Here is a 20,502-nt window from a genome sequence, read left to right as displayed (position 1 = left end):
TACCCCAGTATAACCTCATCTTAACTAATTATGTCTGCAAAGACACTATTTTCAAATAAAGTCATATTCTGAGGTTCCTGGTAGACATGATTTTAAGGGGGTAGGGACACTATAAAGACCGCTTTTCGTGGTCCTCCCTTTCTTTTCTTTCTTTTTTTTTTTTGGAGACAGAGTTTCACTCTTGTCACCCATGCTGGAGTGTAATGGCGTGATCTTGGCTCACTGCAATCTCTGCCTCCTGGGTTCAGGCGATTCTTCTGCTCGGCCTCCAGAGTAGCTGGGATCATAGGCACCCACCACCAAGCCTGGCTAATTTTTGTATTTTTAGTAGAGATGGGATTTCACCATGATGGCCAGGCTGGCCTCAAACTCCTGACCTCAGGTGATCCACCCTCCTTGGCCTCCCAAAGTGCTGGATTACAGGTGTGAGCCACTGCACCCAGCCCCATGGTCCTCGTTTTCTCTTGAAAAGCAGCAGGAGGTGAGAGCTTGGAGTCTGAGTCTTCACAGCAGGTATAGGGATATGAAGAGTGTGGTCCTGTCTCAGGAAGCTGGCAATTTTCTTAGGAAAGACGGGACACAGTCACTATGACAAGAGGACAAGGCAGGGTGACATTACTTGTCAAATGGCACCAAGCACACGCATTCAAGCAGCTCACACTAACTTTCAGCACGCTGGGTCAGAGAGGGTTTTGCAAGGAAGGGGCAGTGAGCAACCTTAGAGCTGGTAGTGACTGGAGGAGGTTGGCAGGGAGGGCTCATGGGCTCACTAGCTTGGGAACAGCAGGTGCAACAATAGGTGGCAAGAAGATTCTGCAACTGGTGAGATGTCTAGCCCTGTGGGTGTTGCAGAGTGGACGTGGGCAGGTCACATGTGGGTTGAAACCACAGCTGCCTCACTCACTCACCGCCTGTGTGGTCTCAAATGAGTAACTGCAGCACATGGCATTGTCGTGGGGACTGTATCCAATCATGTATGACAGAATCCCTGCCACGTGGGAGCCCCAGCCTGGAGGGCAGCCCCACTCGGGAGAGATTAGAAACCCCTCTTCCATCCAAGTGCAAAAGCCAGACATCTGAGCATGACACTGGCCTCTTCCTCCCCAACTTTCACCAAAGTCAGTCTCTTCTACTTCCTAAGCAGCATTTGTATGTGTCCCTGTCAGCCGTCTGATGGCTGCACTCCTCATCCAGGGGTCTCACCTCCCACCTGGCTGGACTGAAGCCTCTGCCTCGGCCTCCCTCCTGTTCTCACCCAGTTTCCACACTGCAGCCTGAGCCGTCTTCCTCATATGCAGATGTGGTTGAGCTCTTCTCTCAGGCACTTCTGTGGCCTCTGGTGCCCTCAGGAGGGGCTGAGTCCAACACTCAGGCCAGGTCTATAAGAGCCCCACTTTCTCATCCCAGTGTGTCCCCCGCCTCTTATCCCGCTGTGGCTTACATATCTCTGTCTTCATTTTCAGCCTTTGTAGGGATTGTTTCCTCTGCCTGGAACTGTCCCTTTTCACTCTTAGCCCAGGCTACCACATAAAATACCATAGACTGAGCTGCTTAAACAACAGGCATTTATTTCTCACAGCTCTGGAGGCTGAAAGTCCAGGATCAGGGTGTGGCAGGGCTGGGTTCTGGTGAGGACTCTCCTCCTGGTGTGCAGACTGCTGCCTTCTTGCTGTGTCTGTTTGAGAGAGAGAGAGAACTCCATGGCGTCTTTTCTTATAAAACCACTAACCCCATACGGGCTGACCCCCATGACTTCATCAAAACCTCATCACCTCCCAAAGACCCCACCTCTTAAAACTGTCACATTGGGGATTAGGGATTCAACATATGGTTTTGAGAGGGGACACACATATTCAGTGTGTGTGTGTCCCTCTCCCACCCCTCTGTTTACTTAGCTAACTCCTGTTTCTCTTTGAGATTTCACTTTGCATATTACTTCTTCCAGGAAGCCTTTCCTGATGCCCCCCGAGACTGGGCTGGGGGTTTCCTGTGAGTTTCCAAAGCTAATGCTGCCCCTTCCTCTCCTCAGAGAGGGCATTTTGTTTCCTCTGCAGATGACCTGGTCCTGTTCCAGAAGGTAGCCCCCTAACCTCAGTGCTGTTTTTGCCTTTCCAGGGCCACCGGGACCCAAAGGTGATCAGGGGGATGAAGGAAAGGAAGGCAGGCCTGGCATCCCTGGATTGCCTGGACTTCGAGGTAATGGGCGTGCCCCTGGGAGGGACCTGGGAGAGATCCCCAATCCATCTTTACCCCCTACTTTCTTAATGGTATAAATGCCAGGGCTCCCCAGGGCAGTGCCCAATCAACTCCGCCTCAAACGCTCTGTTCCAACAAGAGACTAAGAGGTTGCTAGTGTCACGGTGGGATGCAGCGCATACTTTTTCTTAGCAAGTGCCACAATCTGAAGGAAAAGGTACAGGACAGGCCTGCAGCTCCCTGAAGCCCCTTCCCAGCCCAGGAGCCAGGGTCTGTGTGAACAGAGCATGCAGAAGGAGTTGGAGATGTTTTGAGATCCAGACCAACCCTTCAAAGATGCTGTCCTGTCAGCGTTTCCTGATCACCAGCCACCTGCCACCCTCCCGCCCCACCATGACTCCTGCTGACCCTGCCCAGCTCTATGAATGGGTCATGAATACCTATCCCTTCCCCTTTTGACCCGTCCCCTCCCCATCCTGCTGCACACAGTGACAGCCCTGAAGAGCCAGTGGCTGGTGGGGAGGGTACTTTGGGCCTTCTAGAAAGACAAGGTTCTTCTTAGACTCACTGTCTCCCAAGCTCCCATTGCGTTCCTTGGTTGTACCTTGCCTGCCAGTCTGTCCATTCCTGAGACTTTGCTGCATGCAACATTTTGCTGGGAGACTGTTGGCTTCTAAGTGATGGAAGAAAAGGAAATAGAGGGAGAAATGTGTCTGGTTAGTTATTTTAGGAATTATACCTCCAAACCATCTGCTTCCTAAATCTCTAGGGTGTTGCAAACACAGTAGAGGAGACAGTGCCTGGAGGAAGGAAAGCTCCCAGCCCAGTCTCTACTCCTGGCCCTCCCCTCTCAGGGAACCTCCCTAAAGTCAGCACTGAGGCTGCTCAGGGGCTCTTGGGGCTGTGCAACTGCATTTTCTGCCCTAGCGAATCATAAGATGGGGAGCCTGGGGCACACCTTGTGCTAGATCAAGAATTCTGTGGCAGTGGAGCTGTTGGACTCTGGGAACAGATATGTCGTATTAGGAGGGAAAAGAAGGAAACCCAATCAGCTCTCTCCGAGAAACCTGTCTCTTCCAGCCATTGGACCTTCGGACTAGAGGAGTAATTCGTTACTGGGAGACAGATTTCTCCAAGTCCCAGAAAAAGCCCAAAGCAAACCAACTCATATTCCAAGCAGGAAAGAACAATTAGTCAGTTAATTAAGGGTGCTCTGCTTTGCAGAGATAACTACACGCTCAGGCCAGGCCTCACGGGGGCCAGGGCTCTCACTGGGTCAAGGACTTGTTTATGCTGGCTCTGCATGGCGCCGGCACCGTCACTGCAGGAGGTAGCCGAGGGGCCTCATGGCCAAGAGCCCTGGGGCTTGGTTGGCAGCAGGCCATCCATTTACTGACCTCGCCTCCAATCCCTTTTGCTATACCTCCCTGTGTGTATGCAAGGGAAGGGACCTTTTATTGTTTTTTTTCGTTAAATAAAATGAGAAGCTATTTTTTCTTCCTCCCACCCCCCTCCCTAAGTACCAGTAAGCCCTCTTGATCAGCATGAAGTGATGCTGACCGACCATGAACTCTCATTTCAGCAAGAGCAGGGCGCAGATCCTGCCTCCAACACTGCTGTGTGACCTTGGGCAGTTTACTTAATCTCTCTGAGCTCCGACTGGCTCATTTGTAACACAGGCAGAATAATCCCTCCCAGTGTGTTGTGATGATTAAATGAGATACTTTATGAAAAGCATCCAGAGCAGGGCCTGGCACATAGAAAGCGCTCAAAAAAGTGTTTGCTGATTCTAGGCTGGGCACAGTGGCTCACGCCTGTAATTCCAACACTTTGGGAGGCCGAGGCAGGCAGATCACTTGAGGACAGGAGTTTGAGACCAGCCTGGCCAACATGGTGAAACCCTGTCTCTACTAAAAATACAAATATTAGCTGGGCGTGGTGGCATGTGCCTGTAATCCCAGTTACTCGGGAGGGTGAGGTGGGAGGATTGCCTGAACCTCGGAGGCAGAGGTCGTAGTGAGCTGAGATCATGCCACTCCAGCCTGGGTGACAGAGTGAGACTTTGTCTCAAAAAAAAAAAAAAAAAAAAAAGTTTTTGCTGATTCTAAGTCTCCAGCATGCCGAAGGGCAAAGGGACACCCCCAAAGGAATAGGCACCCCCACCATCACTCACAACAGCACTGGACCTTTCTAGTGGGAGGATCCTGAGCCTGACGGATACAAGGTGTGCATGGGAGGGTCCGTGTGGACCTCTTTGACTCTGGTGGCATCTTTAGGTTAACAGAAAAAAGCCAGACACAAAGGCTAAGAGAGGATGCATGGGGAAGGCTGAGCCTTGAACCTGACGATGACCTCTAAGGGTCCTTCCTGTTCTGCATCTGAGGCTCTGCCATTTGTCTGTTTTCTCCCTAGGTCTGCCCGGGGAGAGAGGTACCCCAGGATTGCCTGGGCCCAAGGGCGATGATGGTAAGCTGGGGGCCACAGGACCAATGGGCATGCGTGGGTTCAAAGGTAAGAACAATCTCAGTTTTCCCTGAGCCTCACCACCAGTCCCAGGCAGCACATGGGCATTGGCATGGGGGACCAGGACGCTTACCTTCACTGTGCCATGGACCAGCGGGTCAGCCTTGTACAAGTCTCTTCATCTTGTTAAAGCATTTAGTTTTTCCTCCAAAAACTAGAAACTCTCAGCCAGGTGTGGTGACTCATGCCTGTAGTTCCAGCATTTTGAGAGGACCAGGCAGGAGGATTGCTTGAGCCTAAGAGTTTGAGATCAGCCTGGGCAACACAGCAAGACCCCATCTCTACAAAATATAAAATAATTAGCCGAGTGTGGTGGCACTTACCTGTAATCCCAGCTACTTGGGAGGATGAGTGGGAAGGATCTCCTGAGTCCAGGAGTTGGAGGCTATAGTGAGCTATGATTGTGCCACCACCCTGGGTGACAGAGCAAGAGCTCATCTCTAAAACAAAATAAAACAAAACACACACACAAAAATCTAGAAATCCTCATGATGCTGTATTTCACAGGGCTGTCAGGAGGAGTGAGCAAGCATGTATGTGTGGAAATGCTAAAGTCCCTGTAGAAATGCAAGGGAGAGTTATGGTAGGTTGCAGCCCAGAGATGTAACCAGAGAAAGCCAACAAGGGGCCTGCAGGGCAGACACCAGGGCTGCAGGCCCAGGACAGCCCTCCTCCCCAGTCCTGCCAGACTCCTGACCTTTTATATACTCTTTTATTCCCCCAGGATTTACAACTTTAATTCAATTCTCAGATTTACAGTGCCAAAAATGTTCCTTCTGATTTGCTCTTCTTCCTGTAGGCAGTCCCCTTGTTTATTTTAGGGGAACCTACTTTTACAGTCAGTCTGTCTTTTCATGCTCGCTTCAACATTGTCTAAACCTCCTAGCATCACTGCGGAAGACGAGGACATCTGATGCTCTTTCCCCAGGCTTTCTATTCCTCACTTGTTAAAATGAAAACTAAGAGAAAAGTACTGCTAATCATTCCCACTCCATGTCTAGGGTGATCTCTTGATCTTGGATCACTGAGAAATTTTATTTTACTTTCTGGTCAGTGATGAAACAGGCTGAGGTTTTCCTTTCTTTTATGATCCCATTTTAAAAAGTTGATTTTAAAACAGATTGTAAAAGCAGCACATGCTTGTTGAAAATAAAATTAGAGACTGGGCAAGGTGGCTCATGCCTGTAATCCTAGCGCTTTGGGAGGTGGAGGCAGGCAGATCACTTGAGGCCAGGAGTTCAAGACCAGCCTGGCCAATATGGCGAAACCCCGTCTCTACCAAAAATACAAAACTTAGCCAGGCATGGTGGTGCACACCTGTGATCCCAGCTACTCGGGAAGCTGAGGCAGGAAAATCACTTGAACCCGGGGAGTGGAGGTTGCAGTGAGCTATGATTGCACCACTGTACTCCAGCCTGGGCCTGGGTGACAGAGTAAGACCCTGTCTCAAAAAAAAAAAAAAAGAAGAAAGAAAATTAGACAACACAGAAGTGCATAAAGCAAAAAGTCTCCACCCCTCAGTTCCCCCAGCTCTTATTCTTTGGAATAACTACCATCAATGCTTTGGAGCACACCCTGCCAGATCTTTTTCTGAGCACATTCCTATATGTGTATATGGCTGCCTTTTTTTTTCCCTCAAATCTTGGATCATCCTGGGTATTCTCCCCTGGAATTTGCTGGCTTGTTTTTTTCACCAGACAGCATGCCCATGGGCTTTTGATTGGCAGATGTCTTTCTGGGGGTCCTTGGAATAGAAGTCCCTTGTCATTTTAATGTCCAGTGAGTGGTGCCAGGATTTTCTGCTGCTTTGTAGAGGGAGATGCCAGCTTGCCAAAGAGGTCTTCTCTAGCCATATCCTGGGAAGGAAATGCCACAATTCCCTGGTATCTCACACTTATGTTTTATGGTCTCTCCCACAAGGAAACCTGCTCAACATAGAACCCGCCTCTCCCCCCATTTAACTAAAGCCCCCTCTCCCTTGTTTTCCCCTGGGCTCATTAGACAAACTTGGATGTGGACTTCTAAAACCTTGAGTGTTTAATAGGAGTATCTTTGACTTGTCTTCTTCCTGCAAAATTCCATGTGCTCTTTGAGGCTGTGCTGGTAGAGGCTGCTCTTTGGTTCTTTACAAATGGGTGGGATTTTCTCACCCATGCCTCCTCCTTCTCGGGGTACCCAGGGCAGATGGCAGAATTGGCTGCCCTCTTCTCCTGCCTGCTGGGCTCTCCAGTTGCCGCTGGCTCCCGCCTGAGGGTTTCTCTGGTCACGAGTTCATCAATCTCCTGCAGGTAACGTTTTATTCACAATTAGGATTTCTTTCCATTTCTAATGCCAGTTTCCTCCTCTGTTTTAGGTGACCGAGGCCCAAAAGGAGAAAAAGGAGAGAAAGGAGACAGAGCTGGGGATGCCAGTAAGGACATTCTGCTGGGGCCATGGGATATGGTGTTGGCACAGGGCTAGCTGTCCCTCGAGCAGCCCCATAAGTTTGGAGGTTCAGAGGCTGGAGCCATGGCTGGGGCTCAAGTGTCAAAGAAGGCTCCCTACCTGTTTTAGGGCTCTGCTGGTCTAGCAAGAGATGCTGATAGACCCCAGGGGCACTGGTCACATTTCTAGAGGTGTCATAAACCTGGCGGTTGTGTGCATGGATCTGGAGGCTTCCCCCAGTCACTCACTAGCCCAGCTGGTATAATCTCTGTGCCTCAGTGTTCTCATCTATAAAATAGGGATGACAGGAGTCTTTACCTTATAAGGTCATTGTGAGAATTGAATCATTTAATCTGTGTAAAGTGCTTATGATCGTGCTGGACACCTGGTGAGGACTCGGTACCTGTTTGTGATTATTATTCTGTGTAATACACCCACTCAGACATGCTTTCTCAAATCATCAGAGGTGCTTGCACAAATTCAGCTACTGACCTTGTTAAAGGCCTCCCCTCCCTGGATGTTACACAGGGAAAGGTGCAGAGACAAAGTGGCATCGCCTTTGTTTTCCCCGTTTGCCACTGATGGAGGAGTGACGCTGGAGAGCTCGCGATCCGGCAGACCACCCGGTTAGGAGTGGGCATCTTTCTGATGCGGTCCTTGCTAGAATGTTGACAAGGGAATCAGCTTATTTAGTTGTGCCACTCTTCTAGGGTTTACTTTTCCCCCCAGAGGGCTACATGTAGAATCTTGGAGACTTGCCAGAGAAGAATGAACAGTCTCCTAGCCAAGTTTAAAAAGAAGCAAAAGAAAATCACCAAACCCAGCATGTGGTGTTAGTTGGCTCTGTCCCACGTGGGGTGCAAGTAGAATATCACTGCCTCTGGCATCTAGGCTCCGGTCTTGGCTCTGGGAGGATGGGGCCTGGGGAAAGAGTCCCTGTGTTATAGCTTCCCCCCTGGACACTCAGGGACAGGGGCCACTGCAGAGTCACAAGCTGGACACAGAAAGGGTTCTCATGACACCCAAATAAATCAGACTATCAGCCCCACAAAAGCCCCACCAAAATTCAACACAATACCACAACCCACAGCACCACTAATAATTAGCCATAGGCCTCCATAAATAGGAGAAGGTTTTGAAGAGAAACCTACAAACCCTACAACCAAAAGGACACGATACAAATAGAGCATATGCCATTATTCCCACATGGACTATAACCATGACTAATGACATGAAAAATTATTGTTGTACTTCAACTATAAGAACACTAATGGCCAAGGCCCGCAAAACACACCCGCTAATAAAAATTACTAATTACTCATTCATTGATCTTCCCACACCATCTAACATTTCTATATGATGAAACTTTGCCTCACTTCTTGGTGCCTGCCTAATCCTCCAGATCATTACACGGTTATTCTTGGCCATGCAGCACACATCAGACACTTCAACTGCCTTCTCTTCAGTTGCTCATATCAGCTGAGATGTAAACTACAGCTGAATGGTCCGCTATTTTCATGCTTCCTTGGTCTTACTAGGTCCTTCAGATGAGATAAAGCACACTCAGGGTGGTATGGTGCAGTAGGCCCTTCACATGACACTTCAGTCCCAGCTGTGCAGGACCAGAAGGAGACCTCACTCCCGAAAAGAGGCCTCCCCAAGGCCCCCTGACACTTAAACTTGTCCCTGCTTTCTCTCTGCCCTCCCCTCCCTGAGGCACGATTCAGGATCAAATAGGAGCAAGGCAGGTGACAGCACCTTGTCCTTGAAAGTGATGGACTTGCCCGTAGAAAAACAAGAAAGTGCCCAGGCTGATCCTGGACCTCCCACACTCGCCTCACCTGAAGTGCTAAAGTCCCCAAGGCCATCTGTGAGCTTCACAGTACTTCTAGCATTCTCTAGAGTCCCTTTCCAGGGCTGCTTAACTGGGTGTGTCTGATTGAATGGGGCCGTCTAGTAGACCCCATCTGATCCCTTTTGTCTAAAGGGCTGGGTCCTGAATGCTGTCTTCCGGGGGCTGTTTTTCCCTGCTCTGTTTATTGACTGGTTTCTGACAGAATGCTGCCAAGGTAGCTGAGAAGGATCGTGGCATTTAGTTCTGAGAAATAAACAACTCCTGATGGGGGCGGGGGGGAAGGGAGGAACTATGTGGAAAGATGGCTTTGAGATCAGAAACACTGCCCGCATGCCAGAGGGGCTCTTGTCAGGAATTCTCTGGCAGCTCTTCTTACAGCAGACTTGAGAGAGCAGTGAGGAGGTCGAGCCAGCAGGGCGTTCCCTGTGCTGTGGAGGATGCATGGTCTCTATTCACCTTGCTCCTGTGAGTCAGGCTGGTGGGCTCTGCACTGGGATTGGGCCCTGAGGCCGGAGCTACGGTGCGGGGAGGTGAGAGCCAGAGCCACAGGGGTGCAGGGCTCCCTGGGGATGGGTGGGGAGGCGTGGGGGGAGGGCACCCTCCTCCACTTGGCCCTGGAGCCTCTTGACTGCGCAGCAAGAGGTGACATCAGCTCTGGACAGCCTCCCCTCAGGGACTGAGGCTTTCTTTCCTGCCTCGAAGAGCTACACCCTCATTGCAGCCCAGAACTCAGACAGAACCTAGAGCCTAAGCTTGCACAAAACGCTGAACTTTTCTTCCCTGCTCTCTGACAAGACCCCCACCCCCAGTGGTCTCCAGGGGCAGTGAAATTGGGAGGTGAAGGGGCTGAGCAGAGACAGCTCCATGGACAGGAAGCTCTACCCAACATGAGGAGGACTCTGGGAGACCCAGGGGAATCGTAGAACAAAGAAACTCACAGGCCAGCCTCCATCTTCCCATTTTCAGAGGCCCATAGGGGAGGATGGACTTCCTCACCTCCTTAGGCCAGGGCCGAGGCTGAACAAAATTCCTAGCCCCTGACTTCCTGACCCTGGGATGGGAGCTTCGGCCCCTGGTCTTGGGCAGTAGAGCCAGGCTCCTTAAAACCCCAAGTAATCCCCTCTTTCACTGGTAGCTCCAGATGCAGATGTAAGGACCTTGGGGCTGAAGGGGAATAGTTGTCACGATTCAGGGCTGAGGTCTGTGCCTGTCCCATTGCGGGGTGTCTTCCCACAGCCTCTGCCCACCAGCATGCTCTGACCACACCAACATCAAGCTGTATTCAGTCTCCTGCTTATGTTTCCAGGGAATTCCAGTCCCAGAAGCATTAACCATATCCCTGAGACCCGGGCTCTGTCGGGGAGAGCCAAGGCTCAGCTTTCAGAAAAGTGTGGAAATTCTGACAGACATGGTGCCCACGTCTGAGGGTTTCTTAGTCATTCCCTGCGCCCTGGGAAGTCCCACCGTAGGATCTACGGGGTGGGAAAAAAGCGTTTGCAGCACCAGAGAGCTACCCTCCTCCACAAGCCAACATCGTGCCGGAAGAGCCGCTAACCAGGGTGGCCTCTGGTAACCCCGAGGCCTTTTAACCCTCCCAAACACCTCCAAAGCCTGTGCCATTAGCAGCAAAGACCTGAAGTTCCAGCAGATGGGGATGTGACTGTGCAAAAGGGACTGGTGAGAAAACATGACAGACACCCCTCACTCGGGACGTGGAAGTTGGGGGTTTTACCTGGAGCAGGGCATGCCACAGAAGGCTTCTCAGGACCCATCTGAGTCCACATTAAAATATTTTTCAGAACAAAAATCTTGCCATTGTTTACCCATGTTTTGATCTGAAGTCATAGGATTTTAGGGTTGGATGGTTTTCAGACCCATTCCTCTCTCTCACCCAACCCCACCCCACCAGTTTTCAGAACAGAGACCAGCAAGAGAGAAATGGGAGGGATCCCCCAAATCACCCGGCTTAGGTCACGGCCAAATTGGGCCTAGAATCCAGATGTCCCGATTTCTGCTTGATGAGAGATAAAGGTTTTTTTCAGTCAAGGGCGATATCAGTCATTCCATGACATGTTTGGCTTTTGGGAGTTTGGCCAGGAAAAAAAAAAAAAAACAAAACCCGCTACGTATACACATCTCAAGAGAGAAATACATTTGTTTTACCCTAGTAGATGGTCCATTTGCAGGAAAAATAAATAGTGTTTTTGCAACTAAGGGGTGGGTGAAGAATTCAGGTTTTTTTTTTAAGTCCCACGGCATGAATTTAAAGCAGGATATAAGTTCAGATTGTTTAAAAAATCTTTCTCAATTTGGTTTCACATGGAAAAAAAATATGCAGATGACACCAGGGTGAATTCCAAACCAGAGTTTGTCGATGGTTATCATTCATGGCTTAGAGCACTTGAAAAATGTTTAACACTTCGTGCATGTTTTCAGTATTTAGGGAAGTAAGTTTGGGGACGAGGGGAGCTGTGGGCACCCCAGCATGCAGTGTAAACTCAGAATAAATGATCAGAGGAGGAAGTTTCTAAACAGTTTTCCCTGCAGCTGCTGAGTTGTTTCTGCCTCTGTTTTACAATCAAGGAAGCAGAATCGTTTGGAGTCCTCGGACTCCCTTCTTCCATCCCTGTGCCTAGACTTTGCTGTACCAGGTGCCCCGGGGGAATCTGTTTAGGATAATGGAGCACCAAAAGTTAGCCTTATCTCAGGCATGGAGAGACACAGCAACTGCACCTTTTTTTGTTTGTTTGTTTTTTGGTTTTTGGTTTTGTTTTTTTTTTAGATGGAGTCTTGCTCTGTCACCCAGGCTGGAGTGCAGTGGCACGATCTCGGCTCACTGCAACCTTCACCTCCTGGGTTCGAGTGACTCTCCTGCCTCAGCCTCCAGAGTAGCTGGGATTACAGGCACATGCCATCATGCCCAGCTAATTTTTGTATTTTTAGTAGAAATGTTTTTTCACCATGTTGGCCAAGCTGGTCTTGAACTGACCTCAAGTGATCCACCTGCCTCGGCCTCTCAAAGTACTGGGATTATAGGCATGAGCCACCACGCCCAGCTGACCCAACTGGTCACGACTTAAAGAGTAAGTTCATGTCCACTAGGTGGGTGTGGAAGTTGAATGTGTCCCAGGTAAAGAGAACCATGCTTAAAACAGCATAGCGTTGTCTGATCCTCCCAAATAGTACAGCATGGCAAGGATTTGGGATGTAAGAGACAAAAAATAAGGCTGGAAAGGAAGGTGGGGACAACCAAGGGCCTTGCAGTGGTCAGGAGTTTAGGCTTGAGCCTCTGGGCACTAGGAAGCCATCCACAGGATTGTAATGGCAGAGCCTCGGCTGTCCCCGGAGGCCCTTGGCACATGATCAATGCCTGGTGCGTGGTAGACAGACCCTTCCTCCTGGGAAAGGCCACGTTCCAAATCCAAGTTTCTTTTCTGCTCCTGCTCCTTCTCTTGTCTGCACTTCCACTTTGAGCAAATCCTGTTTTTCAGAAACATTTCCTGAGAAGATGCAACCCCAACTCTATGCAGTTCTGTAGGAGCAGCTCTGGTGTGGATCAACGAAAAGGAAGATTCATTTCCCCTGCTCACTCCTGCGCTGGTGACCCCAACTGTGCAGGTGTTTTGCACATTGACCAGTGCCCCAACCCCAGCTGGGTGTCCCACTATTCAATTCCATTCTCACATAATCTACCTGGAGTTAGTGAAGACCCCACAGGGTAAGGGCTCAGTCCCACAGGCTGCCCCTGACTTCAGATGAAATCTCAAATCCAAGCTTCCAGAACGTATAAGCAACTGGCTGAAAGTCAGAGATTCCCTTTAGACCCCCTCCTTGGGTTTGATTATTTGCTAGAACCCAACTCACAGAACTCAGGAAAAGTTAGGTTCATCAGTTTATTATAAAGGACACAACTCAGGAACAGAGGGATGGGAGAGATGCAGAGGGCCAGGTATGGGGATGGGGTGCAGAGCTTCCCTGCCCTCTCTGGGCACGCCGCCCACCAGGTACCTCGATGTGTTCAGCACCGCACCTCTCTGAACCCTGTCCTTTTGGGTTTTTATAGGGCTTTCATTACATTAGCATGACTGATTAAATCACTGGCCATTGTTAACTTGAATTCAGTCTTCAGCCCCTCTCCACTTCCAAGTGGGGCTGAATGGTCCAACCTTCTAATCACAGGGTTGATTTCCCTGACAATCAGCACCCCATCCTTCGATCCCACCCAAACTCAGGTGTGGTTGGAAGGGGCTTACTATGAATTTTAAAAAGATGCTCCAGAGCTATTTCAGGAGTAGGGACAAAAAGCAAAGATTCTCACAAGAGATGCTCCTGTCACTCTTATCGCTTAAGAAGTTACAAGAGTTCTAGGAGCTCCGGCTGGGAGCCGGAGATGAAGACCAAATACTTCGTATTATATCCGTATCACAGTAGCAACCCTTAAATCCAAGTCCTGTTTTCACCTCACTGGCTGTGTGGCCCTGAGGCTAGTCGCTTAGCCTCTCTGGCCACAATTTCCTCTTTTTTCCCCTGTTCTGTGCAGAGGATGGGATCTTGCCTTCCAGACATTCTGGTTTGCCAAGATCCCATCTTAAGCCTTCCAAAAACAAATCCAGTGACTCTTCCTGAAAGCTCCCAGTGACCCTTTCCATGGGAGCTTCTACACTGCTGTGTGCAGAAAACAGTTCAATTCTGATTAATCCATGCTGTGAGTGGTCCGATGGCTTCACATACATTCAAGAGGACCTGGAAAAATTAAAGGCCTGGCCCCTTTAAGAAGTCAGGTGGTAAAATAAGGATGTGCAGAGGCGCCTGTGAGTCAGGACAGCTAAGCTCGTTGTATTACTCTCATCTCTTTAAAAGATATTTTCAGCATCCCTGGCCAGAGGGAGAGAGACCAGAGCTGGGCCCGTGCCCTGGCAGGAAAAAAAATGCTTAGGCAAGGAGAAATGAAGCCCCTCTTGGGAATCCTAAGAGGTCATTAACAGGGCCACTAATATTTGTATTCTGGATATATGCTAACTGAAGGCAGGAACCAGGGCCAAAGCCTGGGAAGAACTGCTAGTTGGAAGAAAATAAACAAGGCACTGTGGAGTTTATGTTCAGAGTTAGCAGCCAGGTGAGTGCGTGGGACTTGGGAGGCTTGGCTGCTGTGTTGCCTTATCTAGTGGGGGCATTTCACGCTTAAGTTGAGGTGGCGAGTCTGACTGCTGCCTAATCCCTATTCTTCTTACGTGTGTTGCCTGCTCTGTCTCCACTTCTCTGCGTACACAGGCAGCCGAGCCTGCGGTGCCGCCCTTCCCTCCCCACCAGGGACTGGCATCCCCAATTCTCTGGCAGACATGCAGTGGTTTTGGGGATTTGCCCTGCAAGAAAACTGTCTTAGTAATACCAACAACAGACGAAGGTGAACACGGAATTATCTACGAAAACCAGTGAAAGAAATGACGCTGGGATCTTTAATGTGGGTTTTGAACAAAGAAAAGTTTTTATGTTGAGATGTACATGAAAACCAAGAGTGGTTTAACTGTTTATTTAGAAAACATTTCAAACAAACTTGGGAATTGTCCTTAATCTCCGTGACCCCGAGCTCCCGTTATGCTGGGAGTGAATGCAGCTGCGGGCTCTGCGGATTGAGTCCGGGAGGTCCCCGGGAGCCTTTGATGTCACTGGATCAACTCTCACTGCCACTACATGAACTTCACAGCCCTAGGTACCCTCTGTCCTTTGACATGGAAGCCACCCTTGGAGGGTGCTTGGGGCCAGCTATCTAGTTGGACTTACTTCCCCTGGGGCTGGATTTCAGCCTCTTCTTTTTTCTTTTTTTTTTTGAGACCGAGTCTCACTCTATTGCCCAGGCTGGAGTATGGTGGCGCAGTCTCTGCTCACTGCAACCACCTACTCCCGGGTTCGAGCAATTCTCCTGCTTCAGCCTCCTAAGTAGCTGGGATTACAGGTGCACACCACCACGACCAGCTAATTTTTGTACTTTTAGTAGAGACATGGTTTCACCGTGTTGGTCAGGCTGGTCTCGAACTCCTGACCTCGTGATCCATCCGCCTCAGCCTCCTAAAGTATTTGGATTACCGGCGTGAGCCGCTGCGCCCGGCCTCAGCCTCTTTTCTTTAGGGAGACGTTTGTCAAATTCAGATGGAAGAAAGACAGGCGAAGCCATAGTAAACCTCCCTGGGAGGTCTTGGGGCCATGGTGGCAGGAGGGGGTATATGGCTGCCTTTCTCGCTGACTCAGAGGTTTGAAAAGTCACTTGCCATGGTGCCTGGGGCCCCCACCATGATCCTCAGGGGTTGTATTGAGTTCAACACTATTGAGAGGCGACCACCCCGGTCACTGAGCTCCTGCATGTTTCAGAATAACTCTAGGGTATGTCGTCATCCCATCTAACTGAGGTGGGAACCACGCTGAGAGTTTACACTCCTCGCCCAAGGTCCTAGAGTTAGAGAGGGGTAAACCTGGTTCTCAAGACAGTCCTGACCTTTGAGGATTTATGGTGCAGAGGTGGGGAAGCATCACAGAAAGGGGACTCAGACCTAGAACCTAGAGGAGGAGGAGAACTAGAGTAGGAACTAGGGCAAGGAGGGGATGGCAGAACCCTCCCAGGAAGGTCCACTAGCCCTGGGCACGTGAACCTGAGCCTTCAAGAAGGGTGACTTACGGATGTCAGCACCTCCCCACAGGGTGTACAGCAAGGAGGGCTGCAGGCCTGATGAAACAGGCACATAGCATCACTTTTCTCCTGGCTCTCCAGCATTTCTTTCTGGTTTTAAATGCTTGTTGACTCTGACCTCTCACTGCCCTCTGAGAGGTTCAGGAGCTTAAGAAAGAATAGGACTCACTTGTCCACCCAGGCCACCCAGGAAATTCCTACAAATCCAGCTCTAAGCAGAGCTTCTGGGCCTTAACAGCATCCTCCCACTGTGATGGGGTGAGCTCCTGGTTCAGGACTGGGCAAGGAAAGCTCTTCATTTATTATTTGATCAGACATACTTTTTATTGAACACTGGGTAGCCAGGAATAGCAAGATCAGAGCAAACTTCCGGTTTCCAGAGAATGTGAAGCACAGCTGGGGAGACAAAGAGGGGAAGTCACAGTTTTTGAAAGTCCAGTGCGATCCTCAGGGCAGTGACAATGCGGGAGATAGTTCTGTTGCTCCTTCTACCCAGCAAAGTCCCAAGTACCCCGTGTGACCCCTAAGTGGAGACACAGCAATTTGGAAACCCAGGTGTGGTCCTGGCGTGGCTGCCTTATCATGTGACCTGGAGAGAGTCACTGACTCCCCTTCTCTGAGTCTCAGCTTTCTCACCTGTAAAATGGGGCTAACACCACCTACCTTAGGGGAGGGCAGCAAAGACACCATGAGACCTGCTAATAAATGCTTTGAAGAGTCGTAAAGGAACGTATTAAGAGCAGATTCCCATTAGGAAATAGCATTTTATAAAGCACATCCACAGGCCAGACCATATTTTGAAATCGATGCCCTCCAGGAGAGCCTGATCAGAAAGTCCTTTTGCTTTTGGGATGGCCCCTGTCCTTCCCATATGGATCACATTTCCTGCCGAGCAGTGTCACCTCAGCCTCAGCAGAGCCCCTGTGCCGCAGGCTGGCTGGGGGCACGGGGAGTTCTTTCTTTACAAGAGAATGAAAGTTCAACTTCCTTAATGGGCAGATGGTCCGAATTATCCCTAGGGCTCTACTCTGCAGCTGCAGAAAATCAGAGCCTATTTTCCCAGCCCCATGTGTTTATTTCTATTCTCCACGACCTCCTTTCTTTCCTCTTGTTTTGCTCTGGCAGGGGGACTGGAAGGCAGGGAAAACAAACATAAAGGAGCTGCAATCTTCCAGGCTTAGGGTGGGCTTTCCCTCTGCTTTTCTGTAGAGGCAAAGTTCCCTGGACTTTAGGTCCCTTCTGGTGCACAGCCAAGCAGGTTTTGGGGTATTTAGTGACCAGCTCCATTCTCAGAGCCCCTCAAATGCTGTGAGTCCCATTCATTCATCATTGCCCCACTCATTCATTCCACACCATCTGTTGAGCACTGGAATGTGCCAGGCTCTCTGTTTGCTGCAGGGATGTGATTTGGAACCACAAGGATGCAGAATGGTGGCCGCCTTCACGCAGCTTCCCATGGGGAGTGCAGAGAGACACGGAAGAGGGAATCACAGTGCAGGTTTTCTCATTAGTGGGGAGCACATGCTGGGGCCACAATCAGGGAAGCCTTCCCAGAGGAGGTGACATCTCTCTGCCTTACTCACAAGGCCCCACAACTAGGGAGTTGTGTAGCCGGGGCTTGATCCCAGATCCATGCTCTCCCACAGAGCTTCTCAGCCTTGGCTGTGCACCAAAATCACCTACGAATTGTTCAAAACTGGCCCCTAGCACTGGTGGGTTTCAGAGCTTCCCAGGTGCTTCCCAGATACAGTCAAGATTGGAGCTACTGCTTTCAGTCTAAGACTCATTCCCTTAAGCCTGAGAAGAGTGGATCCGGCAGACCGCATAGGACTGTTGTGAGATGGATGAAAAGCACTTTATGTTTGGAGAGGGCTGTTATTAAATATTTGTCTTAAGTATTCAGCCTGAGAGTTGCCTCTGTGGATTGAAAATAACAAGCCTTTGCCCTTCTCTCTGACTCTTCCATGTGGCAGCTGTGTGACCCTGAGCAAATTTTTACTTGACTTTTCTGAGCCTGTTTTCTCTTCTGTTAAATGAGCTGTAATAACTAACTCATGGAGCTGCTGTGAAGAAGAAATGAGCAAATGCACGCACAAAGCACTTTGCACAGTGCCCAGCTTGTGCACGACGGGACCTCAGTAGATAATCATTCTCTCCTCTTTTTATGCCTGACTTGAGCTCTGTCCTGGGTAGTACCCAGAACTTGGCTGTGTTTTCGCTGGGTTTGGGGATGGCTCTGAGCCAGATGTGGCCAAGCCCTGCTGGCAGTAGATAGTTCTGAGGTTACCCCAGCCTTGGAAGCCAGTTCTGAGAGATGGCAGCCACTGGCCACTACACAGTCCTCCTAAACCCTCTGGGGGCGGAGTAGTGAAACCACTTGCTCAGTTGCACTGAAAGAAGGAAAAGGCTATTCCTCATCTCACACCCCAATGATAGCCATGAATCCCCAAGCACACAGTGTAAAATAAGGTAGGGAATAATTGGATGCAAAACGCTGGGATGTCCAGAGATGCCAGGGCGAGTAAGTGAAACCAGATCCTGGCTTTAAAATCCTGTAATGCATTCCCCAGAGATGCTGTCGGGTTCCCTTCTATTCCCAGAGGCAGGATGAGCAGCTGTCTGGCATGCTACAGAGAGGAGAGGATCTCTGTGTTTGAAGTAGAGGGGAGGGGTTCAAGGCCAATGTCCGAGACCCCTTCCAGCTACAGGGTTCAGGGGCATCTGGGGTAAGACCAGCCTGCTTTGCCTGGGACCTTGCTTGTCTGACATATATATTTACAAAGCAAAGAGAGCAAAGAAATGTTTTGAGAGGAGAATCCCCACGTAGTAGATTTCTAAGGTCTGCACTAGGAGCTCAAGCGTGGTCGCAGCCCTAGCATTGCTTTCCTGGGCCATTCCAGAGCTGCCTTGCTTAACAAATAACATCCAGTTTGCGTCAATGTACAGAAAGGTGCTGACAGCAGGAGCCGGTCTTCTGCCTCACGGATGCCCTGGTCCTAATATGCTAAGGAGCCAGGAACCAAGCCCTGGGGAAAACAGAAGTTAGGAGGAGACTCATTCAATTCAGGGGATGAGCCTTTTTGTTCCTGCTTCCTACGAGTGCAAAGAGGCTTTCAAGGATACATCCCTGCTTGGCCACTGGTGTCCAAGCCATCCCAAGCATGAGGACTCTTGGAGCTGACCCACATGCTGCTGGGAGGACTGCCAGCTGGCCAGGGGTGGGAGCTCACAATGGTGAGACCTCACACTAGGTGCCAAGTCCTTGACATGCCCTGTTGCTCCCAGCCGCCACCGTGATGCCCACTTTAAGAAGAGGTGAGAGGCCAGGTGCAGTGGCTCACGCCTTTAATCCCAGCACTTTGGGAGGCCCAGGCAGGTGGATCACAAGGTCAGGAGATCGAGACCATCCTGGTTAACAAGGTGAAACCCCGTCTCTACTAAAAAATACAAAAAGTTAGCTGGTCGTGGTGGTGGGCACATGTGGTCCCAGCTACTCGGGAGGCTGAAGCAGGAGAATAGCTTGAACCCTGGAGGTGGAGCTTGCAGTGAGCCGAGATCGCGCCACTGCACTCCAGCCTGGGCAACAGAGCTTGACTCCGTCTCAAAAAAAAAAAAAAAAAAAGGTGAGGTATGGAGAGGTCACTTCTGGCCTATGGTGGAGCCAGATTCCAACCCTGCTCCTGAGTCCAGCCTGCCTCTTTCCACCCTCCTGAGTTGTCTCCCCACAGGAATCACCATGCCAGTGTTTCACACCGTGCAAATTCCTAATTTCCCCAGGACCCACAGAGGCAAGTAGCTGGTCAGTTCTCAGATGGGTGCATGGGATTCACAGGTGCCCTCTTCAGGCTCTTCCAGTCCCAAGGACCAGAGACTCATCCGGGTCATTTCAAGTAATGAAGATATGCGAGGAGATTTGGGATGACCAGGATCCATACTTCAGGTGGGCCTTGTGGATCCTGGCATGAGAAGGTGACTCGGAATCCAAGGCCGTTCTGGGGGCCACTGCCCTTTGGCTCAGCTTTTCACTGGGAGGCCTATTCTCCAACATGGCTTATTGATTCCACCGTCCCTGCCTCTCGGTCTCTTTGTGTCTGCTCGGCTCTCTCCGTATTTCCCAGTTTGAACTCCTGGGAGAGGTGGCCCTGCTAATCTTCATCAGAGAGGCTGGGACAGAACTTCTGAGTCAGGCCAATGATTCATGGTCTTTCCCACGTGGAAGGCAATGCCCATGGGCTGTGAGCATGGCACACACCCAACCAGCCTGTCGAGAGCCACGCTCTAACCACATCTGACATCTAAGACAGACAAAGCTGGACCCTAGTTACAGTGATAAGAACAGATCGTAATCAGAGATAACTATTGCAGCAGGGAGGAGTCCAGCGTGAACTGAATGCAACCTCAATGTGTACAGAGGTGACGGGTATTTTAAAGGAAAATGAGGGATTAGGGAGAGGGAAGAGTGGGGACTCAGTGGAGTCAGGGAAGTGAAAAATTACAAAAAGCAGAAAGGAGCTAGTTCATGTAAAACCCATCTGGGTTTGATAACTGGTGCTTATCACAGTGAGGCTTCTGCATCCCACAGTGGCCAGGGGACAGGGGCCCTGTCTTCAGGTGTTGGCTGGAACATACAGGAAATTCTTTTGGTAGTCTTGCATTTTCTCAGGCAGGCAATTTAAGAGGGGCCAGATCATCCTAGGGGTGGAATCTTGAGCTTATAGAAACTATATTAGTGGCCTGGGCTCGGTGGCTCACGCCTGTAATCCCAGCACTTTGGGAGGCCAAAGCGGGCGGATCACGAGGTCAAGAAATCGAGACCATCCTG

At 50.2% G+C, this 20,502-nt stretch overlaps 1 protein-coding gene and 1 long non-coding RNA gene across 2 annotated transcripts in view; one reads left to right on the top strand and one right to left on the bottom strand.

Annotated features, from left to right (window-relative positions):
• Positions 1-20,502, top strand: part of SCARA5 (scavenger receptor class A member 5) — a 124,038-nt gene that overhangs the window by 81,987 nt on the left and 21,549 nt on the right. The window contains exons 5-7 of the mRNA XM_002818942.6: positions 2,116-2,196; positions 4,609-4,707; positions 7,073-7,129. Coding sequence (XP_002818988.2) covers positions 2,116-2,196; positions 4,609-4,707; positions 7,073-7,129 — 237 coding nt within the window. The remainder of the gene's footprint in view (positions 1-2,115; positions 2,197-4,608; positions 4,708-7,072; positions 7,130-20,502) is intronic.
• LOC134761846 (uncharacterized) lies at positions 1,544-9,231 on the bottom strand. The gene is made up of 3 exons (XR_010141000.1): positions 8,985-9,231; positions 2,765-2,869; positions 1,544-1,675 (listed from the first exon to the last, which is right to left on the bottom strand). It is a non-coding gene; the product is annotated as an uncharacterized LOC134761846 (long non-coding RNA).

This window comes from Pongo abelii, chromosome 7 (genome assembly GCF_028885655.2).
Source record: "Pongo abelii isolate AG06213 chromosome 7, NHGRI_mPonAbe1-v2.0_pri, whole genome shotgun sequence".
Taxonomy (NCBI): Eukaryota; Metazoa; Chordata; class Mammalia; order Primates; family Hominidae; genus Pongo; species Pongo abelii.
Note: the sequence above shows the minus strand (reverse complement) of the source record. Positions and strands in the feature narration are given on the sequence as shown.